This window comes from Neovison vison, chromosome 11 (assembly GCF_020171115.1).
Source record: "Neovison vison isolate M4711 chromosome 11, ASM_NN_V1, whole genome shotgun sequence".
In the NCBI taxonomy this organism is placed as follows: Eukaryota; Metazoa; Chordata; class Mammalia; order Carnivora; family Mustelidae; genus Neogale; species Neogale vison.
The window spans coordinates 198,302,749-198,314,128 of NC_058101.1; the positions used below are offsets into that span (position 1 = coordinate 198,302,749).

The window sequence follows — 11,380 nt, forward strand, 5'->3', positions numbered from 1 at the left end:
AAGGGGAGCCAAGATTCTATCTCAAGAATAACAGATTCCTGGGCGCCTGGGTGGCTCAGTGGGTTAAAGCCTCTGCCTTTGGCTCAGGTCATGATCCCTGATCCCAGGGTCCTGGGATCGAGCCCCACACTGGGCTCTCTGCTCAGCAGGGAGCCTGCTTCCTCCTCTCTCTGACTGCCTCTCTGCCTACTTGTAATCTGTCAAATAAATAAAATCTTAAAAAAAAAAAAAAAGATTCCTACCCAAAGCTTGTTTTCTTCTGCACTGTACTATCCTGAACTATTGTAAAACATGCGTTTCTCTTTTATCAGGGATTCTTTAAATTTTTATTGAGTATAAGCTGTATTAGAAGCTGAGTATAAGGCTATAGCAACTAACATTTATAAATTAATGTTCTTACACTAAGCAACTTCCTCCAATTCTACCGTATCAATATAATTTTCACTGAACTTTATACTAACTTGACACAAGCCAATTTAGGAAATAACCAAACCACCTAATCAGATGCATTACAGAATTTTATTTATCCTTTGTAGTATCTTGCTTACTTTTCTGGGAATCATTGTCCCACAAAATACACATTCCCAGACTGAGGAAGGTAGAAGCGCTTTCATAACACTCATGTCATTGCTTCTTACAACATATAAAGACCCAACCCATTTATGGAATATGGACTTTGGTATCTAACTTAGTATCCTCGAAACTGAATCATTGAAGATTATCTGGTAAAATGAAAGCTGATCATTTCAAGTATGTTAAGTATCCTTGTCTATTTCTAGAATATAAAATAGAAATAACTTCTGTGTATTTGAAATTATGCTACTTATGTTCAATTTTCCGATTCTAATACAACTAGAATATAAAAGGTCATTTCTTGATTTTTCTCTATACACAACTGCCACCACTTCTCAATGGGCAGCAGCTAGACAGAAAAGGCCTGGTCTTGGGCCAGAGTGTGAAGAAAAATGAAACAGAATATATAACAGTAATACAGTCTGAATCCCCTGACACAGGATTCCATTTCATTACTAACAAGTGTAATTCAACTTAACAACCTCATTCAAGCCGCCCTGGTTCTCTGTTGTTCCCAGTCTTCTAGATTTGTAAATTTAAAAACCATCTAGTTTAACTAGTTCTAGATTTGTAAACTGTAACATCTCTATCCCTAAAAAGTTGTGTATCAGCTAAGAAAAATTACCTGACTGTAATTTATGACCAGTAGTGGGAAGCCCATTTGCAGGAACTGATTGTGCCTTAGAGGGGGGAAAAAAAACACGACTTCTTGAAAAGGTAAAATAGCTTAAAGCATTTAATATCTAAACAAATCAATCTGTTAATAGTAGTCACAAAATATGCTTAATATAGAAACCCACATTTATGTCTTTAAGAAAAAGAGTAAATTGTATTTTACCTCAAACATAAATTAACCCACTTAAAGAATCTGCAGTGGTCAAAATCATGGTGAATTTTAAACAACTTCAGAATAAAATAACCTTAAGTACTTTATACTGCTTTATATCTAAAAAATGCTTACAACTTCTCATAAAAATAGTCTGAGGCAACTATTTTTTCTTTTATTCTTTAACAGACATGTTCAACATTATGGGCAACATTCTTAAAACCTTAAGCTTCACAGACTTTCAGACATTCAAATACTATGGTCCCCTTTGATGTGCAGGTTTATTCAGCTAGGGAAAAAAAAAGGAAAGCATGGTAGACAACTTAATACATTTTCACCAAATTGAAAGTAGTACAAAAGTTTTAAGATTCTACAGAACTACACATCGTACCTAACGGATCATTAAAAATAGAAGACAGTATTTTCTTCAGCAAATAAAACAGCATACTGGTATGCTGTTAATGCATACTTTTTAGTATGTAATGTCATAAATTATTTACAACTTCTACTGTGTGAAGAGAACTCGAATGTAAATTTTCTGCAAAACTGGAAAAAAGCAATACAAAATTTGTGAAAGCCTGTGTTTTATATTATACAAAAGTAAGCCAGTTTTTCTCTTCCAATACCAGACATTATATGCAATGGTATTCTGGACGTATTATAATAACTCTTGGGGATGTTTTAATGCTGGCGGTAAGTTTACAGGCCTTGATTCTTCATCAAGGAGTACCAGATCTTCTATCTCACTGCCTCTGTATTTCCTTTTACATATCTTTACCACTACCTTCTTCTTGAGAAATAACTTTAGTGCTTCTCTTGATGCAACAGCTTTTGCATTTTCTTTGCTTTTTCCACAGCCAGTGCCCAAATACACAGACTTGCATCGCAATTCACAAACAATACTTTCTTGAGAGCTTTTATTTTGAGGCAGATCTGCTAGTTCTTTTAGTGGAACAAAAAACACATCCAGTGTTGCCTTTAGAGCTTCAACAGCTGCGTTTAGGAGCTCTCCATGATTCACATTGGGACTAAAGCCACCAACAGCTACCAACTTCCAGGCCACTGTCTTATACAGTCTGTTGAAAAAAGGTTGTTTCTGCTTCACATCTTCATTGGTTAATTTGCAACAGGAGAATTTAACAGAGCTCTCACTTGACTGTGACGTACTTTTAGAAGGCAACTGTGAGGTGCTAGTCTGAGAACTACTCTTCAAAGCCAGCTGGGACACGCTGGCTAAGGAAGTGCTTTTGGAAACTAGAGATCCGCTGGTCTGGGGGCTGCTCTTGGACGCTAACAGTGAGGCAGCTACCTGCGAAGTGCTTTTGGAAGTCAGCATCGAGGTACTTGTCGATGTGCTGCTCTTGGGAACTAGTAAGGACGTGCCTGATGAGGAACTATTTTTAGAAAGAGATGCTGAAACACTTGCCTCTGAACTAGTTTTGGAAGTTAACCCACCTGAAGCTGTCTCTGAACTAGGTTTAGAAGACAACAGTGGCAACTCTCCTTCTGAGCTTCCGGAGGAGCCCAACAGAGGCACCTCAATCTCTGAGATGCTTTGAGAAGAGGAGACCGAAGAGCCTTCCAAAGCACTCTTTTTAGGTGATCCGCTTTGTTGTCTGGAATCAGCAGACGGGGTCACATGACTATTCACACTGGATTTCAACAACGAAGAAACAATGGATGCTGAACTGTGTTTCTCTGGAGCTTCTGATTCAGAAACTTTTCCAGACCCTGCCGCTGTTACCTGAGAGGAAATGCTGCTGCTGCTTTGGCTAGAAAGAGACCGCTCTCCATCACCTGTAGAGCTATTCTGACTCGAGGGGCCAGAGCTGCGCCTTGAGTTCCCACCACTCTCCGACTTCGCAGAAGCCCCTGCACACGCAGAGCTGTTCTCCGGCTGAGCCAACGCACGTTCTGTTTTGGCAGAATTCTTTGCGTGATCTTGCTCAACTGCAGAACTGTTTTTTCCTTCGATGATTCGTTTTTTCGCAGGCTCTTCTACCCCTTCTGAAAAGGAGGAAAACAGACAAATGACTAAGTCGAGCTCATACAGATCAGCTGAAAATTTACAAGACACATACTTGTTAAAATAAAGGCACGAGGCAAAAGTATTTCAGGACTAGCAGTTTCTTTCAAAAGTGTGGAATAACTTGCATACGTTTTTAAAACGGGGTTGGATGACATCATTTAATTTCTAATATTAAAAAAAGTCAACAGCACAGACAACATTTGACACTTGAAAATCTAAAGCAGTCAAAGGAAACTATCAAAACCAGGGCCTAAAACACACAGACACATAACGTAGGTTTAACATTCCAATTTGATTATTAATATCGTAAAAATTCTAGCTTGTTAAAAAAAATTAGTAATAACAGTAATTCCTAATGGTATCAAACTTATGTTCTAAACTCCTATGTATGTTCACATCTATGATCTGCTAACCATTGCTACTCGATATCCCTCTTTTCTTCACCTTGGCAACCAGTTCGTCTCTTGTTGTATGGATTGGAGCATCTGTCACTTTGATGCCTTCAGCCATACTAAGTATTTTATCCATAACTTTTTGTGGGTACCTGAAAAAGAAAAAGACCCTTAAAAAAGTGCTTTTTGGTGTTTTTTTTTAAGCTACTACTTCGGCAATGCAAGAAAAGGCCACAGGAACTGCATTTCCTGGTTGTAATCAAGCAAGTGCGCCGACCGCCAGAACTTTCGGTTTCCTGGAACCCCAGAAATAAACGCTCCAGGCCCTGGGGGGCGGGGTCGCTCCTCCCCAATCCTTCAATTCGGCGTCCACCCCGAGAGCGTGGTCCGCCCACAACCCGAGCAGACGCCCCCCACCCAGCCGGGGGCCGGTTGTGGATCATGTCGGCTTCGGGCGGAGACGCCCTTCTCACCCTCAGAGGGCAGCCAGTCCCGCAGATTCCCGCGCTTCCCAACTTCCCCCTCCCCGCGGAGGCTCCGGGCCCCAGTCCGGGGGCGGCCACAAAGCGCGGAGAGCGGGTCAGGGGCGCCCGCTCACTCACCGGCACCCGAGGAAGACGTGGTTCGCCCAGGCCATGGAGAAGGAGATGAGCTGCTGCAGCTGCCGATTGCGGCTCCCGCTCTCGGCGTCCGCGGCTTCCTCCGCGTTGGCGGCCGCCGCGCCGCCCGTCGGGGCCAGGTCCCCGGCGTTGCGGAGCAGAAACTCGCGGCGGTGGCGCCAGTGTTTGTCAGTCTCGCCGTCGCAGCGCAGCGCCTCCACCCAGGCGGCCACCCGCGGGTTCTGGCTCAGGTACTCCGACACCTCCTGCGCCATGTTGGGCCTGCGGGTCGCGGAAGCCGCGAGCAGACGCTTCACCGGGAGAGAGGCGGGCTGCGCGGGGGCGAGCGGCCCTGTCACTGCGGCCTGCACCGGCGGCCCTCCGGAGAACGCCCCTCGGGAGGCCCAGACGCCAAACAACAGCGCCGGCAGCAGCCGAACCGCCCACTTCCGCCCGCCGCCGGCTCCTTCCCTTTTATAACCTCGCCGCCGCCGAGCGCCCGCGCGTCCTTCCGGCGCGAGCCGGCTCTCCCAGGACGCTTTGCGGCTCCCGAGCGCCCGGGACGCCGCCGCTGGGCCGGGCGGCCGAGGGGCGCCCGCGGGGGCGGAGGGGAGGGTGGGCGCTGAGCGCTCGCGCCTTCCGCGCCCCCGGGGCGGGGCTCCCCGGTCTCCGGTTCCAGCCCGGCGATCCGGCTCGGCTTTGTGACGCCGCGCGCGCTCCCGCCGCCTCCCTCCCTCCCTCCCTCCCCTTGTTCGCGGGCCCGCGGCGGCGCTGGGCGTGGAGGCGGGGAGGGCCGGGTCGGCCGAGGGCAGCCGGGCCGGGGCGGGTCAACCCCTCGCGTGCCCCCGCGTGCCCCCGCGTCCTCGCTGAGGCCGAGGCGCGAGTCAAAGGCGAGGTGTGCGCGCCTCCGCCGCGGTCGCTGGTTTTCAGCGGGGCCGCCATCAACAAAAGCGCGCCTCCATCTTTTGATCGTGTCAGAAAACAGCCCGCGGCGCTGCTCCGGAGGTCGACGAGCCGCGGCGTCCCGGACGCCGGGCATTCAGGAATGCTAAAGACTTGGGTCCCCGAGAGTCACAGACCGTAACCCCCAGCTGGGCAGATAGCCGGGAGGCAGCGTGGAAAAGTGCCTGCGTAGCTCTGTCCCCCCAAACCTTTCCCCCTTAGAGCTTTTTTTCTACTTTATAATATCCACACTTAAGAACATTGCCGCCGGCTTGCTTATCGTTAACGATTTCAAGTTCAGGTATATGTGTTTTCAAGATCAGTACATTGTAAGGTAAAATAAGTGCTGTGCAATAATGATCAGTTACGAAGTAAAAATAAATTTTCTTTCCATTAAACATTTATGGACTTGGATTCAAAAATGCTTGAATCAGAATAATCAAGCCCCAAAAGTCACACTGGATAAGATTTTTTTAAACGTAATTTATGGACATACTGAAATAATCACCATCCAACTATTAACATGAAAATAACACCCACTTTCCAGTTATACTAAGTGAAACTTCGTACAAACATAGGCATAAAGGAGTTTTGAAGCCTGGGATTTTGCTTCTAATTGTGTTCTTTCCCCTTCATTGAAAATTTCTGAAACTTGAGATGAAAGGCTTCAGAAATCTGGGAATTTAAAAGACAAATGTTACGGGTTTTGCTTTCATGAGTTCTTTGGCATGGGGGAAGATGAGTAAAAATCCCTGATCACATACCTAGATCCTATGTGTGCATTTTAAGCCAAGAATTTTCTCACTTACTTGTTCCCATGTAGCCTTCCACCTGTGGGTTTCATTGCCTTGAGAGGAGAATAATGCCCGAGTTCCAAAATAATTTTTAAAGTTACAATAAAAGCAGTGTGGCCTGAAAGAGTACTTTTCAAGAGCCAGGGGCTTGACAGGAAGAAAAGATCCATGTATTTTTCATTCTTAAAAAGTTGATTTTACATATAGAGAGATTCAGGGCATAGACCATGGACCACGGAGTTAGAAGAACGGTATATTAAATGGTAAATTTAATGGTATATTAAAATTAATATGGTAAATTAAGGGTACATTTGGTAAATTGGTAAAAAATTGGTAAAAATGTGTACCATTTTTAATTTAAATGGTAAATTTAAATAATACCAATTTAAATGGTAAATTTAATGGTATATTAAAAAAGAAAAAGAAAATGCTTCTCACCCTGTGGAGAAAAATTCCTTTTTGGGCTGTGGGAAGAATTCAGAGAAAAAAGGTAAGAGAATTTAGGAACATTAGTGAAGGTGAGGGGGAAGTGTTGGCTCTGTCTGGACCTTTGGGAGAAGACAACACATTTAGTTCCCTGAGCCACCATGGGTTGGCTTTTAGAAGAGTAGAAATGAGCACCGAAAGAGCCTTTCATTGCTCTGATAACTGACTATACCACCCCCTTCCTTCTCCCCAGCACATACACACATGTCTCTCACAGGTCCTAGAGGAGTTAAAAAAGGTACAGGGAGAGAGAGGAATGCTCAGGTGCCTCCCAGGCAGCATGATCCAAATGCATCTAGAGGATAGGATGGCCTGGGCTGCAAAGGAGAAAGCAGCCAGTTCTCAACAAGTCATGAGGCCCCTGAGATCCAGGTAGGGCCAATCAAGAGGGGAGAACCCCTCAAACTCCCCACCAGTGACCAATGTCACTTGTATTGGGGGATCAGACAGTTCGCTCTCAGTAGATCCCACAGGGAAGACAGTACAGAGAGAAGTAGTACAGAGACAATGCTAGGATGATACACAAGCCACTTCCCCTACCACTGCCTGCCCCCCAGAAATCTGATCAGAGGACAGAGAGAGAATCCTAATAAACAGAAATATCCACTGCTACCCCCACCGAATTATGTTTTAAGCCGTAAGTGGCCGAATTCTCTTAATTTCATGAGATCAATTGTTTCGTTACAAAGAAAAGTACATTCATTAAAATTGAAGCTACATTGTGTCTCTGAAGAAATCCGGTAAAAAACGCCTGTGGCAAGCCAACCTTTATGCAAGATGTCTCCCCCACATGGAGCAAGCCGATAGTCCGGCTCCTGCTCCTGAGGGTGACTGCAGGAACAGGACTGAGGACGCGTTGGACACAAAGCCTGCACATGGAGTGCGGCAGTCTGGGTAAAGCAAATGCTCTAGTCAATGTCACGGCTGAGGTTATGGTTTGACTTGAGAAACAGTCCGCAGTGAAGGGAAAACTTTTACAGCAAACGATCTACGAGGTCACAAATTAGTCAAACCACAGTGAAAAGATGAAGGGTCCTGCAAGTCAAAGATGCTTTAAGGAGACAGTGGTCCCCTGCGTCGGTAGCTGGGGAGAAGTCAAGGAAGAGGAATACTGTCAACGGATGTAGAGGTTGGAACCCTTCCGGTGAGCTTAGCAAAAGTAGTTTTGGTGGAGTGGTGGAGATAGACTCAACGCGGGAGCGAGTTCAGGAGAGGAAAAGGAGATGTTTGATTGAAGGAGAGTAGAGAGGGAAAGCCATAAAGGGTCATGGCGTCCTGACAGCTTTTAGTTAGATGGAGTATCTTGAACGTGTTTCTCTGTGGGAAGAGCCAGTAGAGGGAGAGTTTGGGGATCCTGAAGGAAAAAAGGGTAACAATTTCTAAAGGAGTAGAAGGGGCAGGGATCCTACATACAGGTAGAGAGATTAACCTCACAGGAGAAGGAGAAACACTTCCCCCATTTTCAAAGAAAATGTAAGTTTGGAGGTGGGAGATGGAGTCCATGTGACAGAGAATGCCAGAAAATGGACATTCTAGATTGGAAGCAAGCTGCCTAGATGAAGAGAGTTAAGTTCTGGCCAAGTTTTAAAAAATTATAATTACACATGCTCACAGAAATGAAACTTTTCAATGGAAATAAAAGGCATAAAATGAAGGTAAAAATCTCTCTCCCTCTCATCCCTGGTCCCCCTCTAAAAATAACAGCATTTATTTACAAATTTATGTCATCTTCTGCCTTTGTTTCTTTGGGCAGTTATTTTTGTAACTCTAAGTTATATGCTAATGTTTCTCTTTCTTGATTTTTCAACTTTAAATAGTACTTATTCCACTTTGGAATGTGAAAGATGATAAATCCATATCACTTTTACTATCCCGTTCTTCTCCCAATTGTTGTTAGTTGCATTGTTTATTATTCTTTTGTTGGCCAGCTGTCACACATTTAAATATACTCAATCTTTAATTTCTTAGTCTCTCAATTTTAGACAATCAGCTTTTGATCCCCATGTCATGTAAGAAAATTCTGGAAGATGGGGTGCCTTGGTGGCTTGCCAATTAAGGGTTTGCCTTAGGCTCATGCTCTCTCTCTCTCTCTTTATTTATTCATTTGAGAGAGAGATAGAGACAGAGAGAGTACAAGCAGGGGAGGAGGCAGAGGGAGAGTGAGAAATAGGCTCCCTGCTGAGTAGGGAGCCCTACATGGGGCTTGATATCAGGGACTCCAAGCACATGACCTAAGTCAAAGGCAGATGTTTAACCATCTAAGCTACCCAGGTGCCCCAATAAATAAAATCTTAAAAAAAAAAAAAGAAAGAAAGAAAGTCTTTTTTATGGTCTAGAGTAGAGACCATAATGTAGATATTTGAGCATTCAGAAAGTCTGGCTTGGGATGCCTGGGTGGCTCAGTCCACATTGCATTGGATTTCTTGCTCAGGGGGGAGCCTGCTTCTCCCTCTGCCTGCCTCTCCCCCTGTTGGTGTGCTCTCTCGCTCTGACAAATAAATAAAAATCTTTAAAAAAAAAAAAAAAAGCCTGGCTTTCAGAGAAAATGTAATTGCTAGTGGTAACTTGGCAACAGGTGGAAAATTCCAAAGTGTTCCTGTTCACCTGCAGAATTTGTGCCCTTTGTTTTTACGTTAATCCTTAACATTAGTAAATGTCAATTTGTTAGCTGCTTTGAGAATTAAACGACTGTGAAGTTACATCCTTCAGGGGGGTTAGCTTCCAAAATCAACACGTAAATGAAAGATAGGATATGATTCCACTTTACCTTTTTCTGTGGCAAAGCAATTACCTCCATTTTAGAAAGACCCCTTGGGCATCTCCTGATGTAGAGAAGCAGAGAATTACGGACCTTCTCTACAGGCTCACATATTCTAGTGTGATTAATTTTAATGCAAGTGACGAAACAAATTATGGTTTAAAATGGCATCTGCAGGGTGCCTGGGTGGCTCAGCAGGTTAAAGTCTCTGCCTTCGGCCCAGGTCAAGGTCTCAGGGTCCTGGGATTGAGCCCCACATCGGGCTCTCTGCTCAGTGGAGAACCTGCTTCCTTCTCTCTCTCTCTGCCTGCCTCTCTGACTACTTGTGATCTCTGCCTATCAAATAAAATCTTAAAAAAAAAAAAGGCTTCTGCTTTAACACAAAGGGGATTTATTGGCTGTGTTTTTGACAGACTGGAGAGTAAAATATGGCATCCAATACTCAAATAATATAATCAGGAAGCCTGTTGGTCTTCATTAGTATATTTTGCTTTCTCTGTGGCAGCCTCAATCTCGGGCAGGCTCTCCCTGTATAGTGTGGCAAGATGGTTCCTCGTAGACCTTAGTGTGTACATCCCCTCTAGCTCGGTAAACTGAGAAGGTCTCTCTCAATCTCTCTCTCTCTCTTTTTTAAGATTTTATTTAACAGAGAGAAAGAGAGAGAGAGATCACAAGTAGGCAGAGCAGCAGGGAGAGAGGGGTGGGAAGCAGGCTCCCTGCTGAGCAGAGAGGCCGATGCAGGGCTCGATCCCAGGACCCAGAGATCATGACCTGAGCCAAAAGCGGAGGCTTAACCCACTGAGCCACCCAGGCGCCTCAGAACATCTCTTTCTTGATAGTTCCTGCCAACATCCTGAGGTTCTTTTGGGAATCCATTTATCCCTTAAATAAGCAGTCTAGCCAAGGGTATGAAATTCTCTAATTGCGTAGGTCTGAGTCATGTGTCTACCCTGAGAATAATAAAGCCCTTGAGCAGGGTCAGTATCACGCAAGGAAAAATAACAAACTAAATAAATCAAAGAGTTAACACTCAAGGAAATGGAAGTAACAGCCATATGAGAAGGATCACCAAATACCAGAAAATATTTTAAAGAAAGAATGGTAGTAAGCAGTTTCAAAGGACACAAGACAATTGTCCTCTGTGAGGTCTTTTTATCAGGACGACTTCTTTCCTTCACAGCTTAGCCAAAGTGTAATATCTTTTTACAGCAATTCTTATGTTTCTTTATATAGGATTATACAGAGTTTTCCTGAAAACAATGTCATCTTTAGTCTTCGTGTTTCTCCTAGTGCTAACAAGATGAGGTCTTGTTATATGTAATTTCCCATCTCTATGAAACTCTTTACCTGTGCCTTATGCCAGAATGTAGGGGATTTAAATCCGGAACCAAAATACAGATAGAGATCAGAGAAGAGTTCATATTTGGAGAAGGACAGTTTGAGTTCCCATAAAATAATAAACTTGATCTTGGCTCTTCAGAATCATGGAAAGTTGGAGCCTGAAGAGAACTGTAAGATTGTGTTTATTTTGTAGATGAAGAAATGAGGGTCAGAGTGGTTAAGTGATTGCCCAAGATCAAACAATTCGTTAATGAAAGAACAAGAATGGGAGACCAAGGAACATAATATATTGACTTCTGGTCTAGGACTTTGATCTGTCACATTTTGCTACTTGGTGAAGTTTAATTATTCAGCAATTTTGATGAACTCACAAGGTATAGAGGCTGGAAAAGTGAGCTAAAACTTGTTAAATCAAGGTGCTAAGATTATGACAGCAATAAACCACTTAGTTACTGGGCAGTTTGGTAACTAGGAGCAGGAAGGATATGAACTTTGTGCTGCTTTGTACCCAGGGCTCCATTATGTGAATGTGCGATTGTCTTGAAACTACAAACAGCAGGGGCAGTAGAAAGGAACATTCCTGGAGAGATTGGGAAGCCAGCAGGTGACAGTAGGTAGCTTAATTTAGCGATTAAGAATA

The 11,380-nt window shown here is 44.1% G+C and overlaps 1 protein-coding gene across 2 annotated transcripts; it reads right to left on the minus strand.

The window, feature by feature from the left end:
• Positions 1-1,295: 1,295 nt before the first annotated feature.
• On the minus strand, positions 1,296-4,779 carry LOC122890000 (CDKN2A interacting protein). 2 transcript variants are annotated; one of them, XM_044225651.1, is made up of 3 exons: positions 4,423-4,779; positions 3,842-3,972; positions 1,296-3,406 (listed from the first exon to the last, which is right to left on the minus strand). In XM_044225651.1, exons 1-3 carry the CDS (start codon positions 4,692-4,694, stop codon positions 2,058-2,060), a joined length of 1,752 nt encoding a protein of 583 aa, XP_044081586.1. In that variant the 5' UTR covers positions 4,695-4,779; the 3' UTR covers positions 1,296-2,057. The 2 variants fall into 2 exon arrangements, with proteins under 2 accessions (XP_044081586.1, XP_044081587.1); XM_044225652.1 differs by having other exon boundaries at positions 3,314-3,406; positions 3,873-3,972.
• Positions 4,780-11,380: the final 6,601 nt, after the last annotated feature.

Excerpts from the sequence above, each read along its gene's own strand:
- LOC122890000 (XM_044225651.1), bottom strand. The coding sequence starts at position 4,694 with ATGGCGCAGGAGGTGTCGGAGTACCTGAGCCAGAACCCGCGGGTGGCC. Across the intron at positions 3,973-4,422 it reads CACGTCTTCCTCGGGTGCCG|GTACCCACAAAAAGTTATGG; the intron begins GTGAGTGAGCGG and ends TTTCTTTTTCAG. Across the intron at positions 3,407-3,841 it reads AGGGATATCGAGTAGCAATG|AAGGGGTAGAAGAGCCTGCG; the intron begins GTTAGCAGATCA and ends CCTCCTTTTCAG.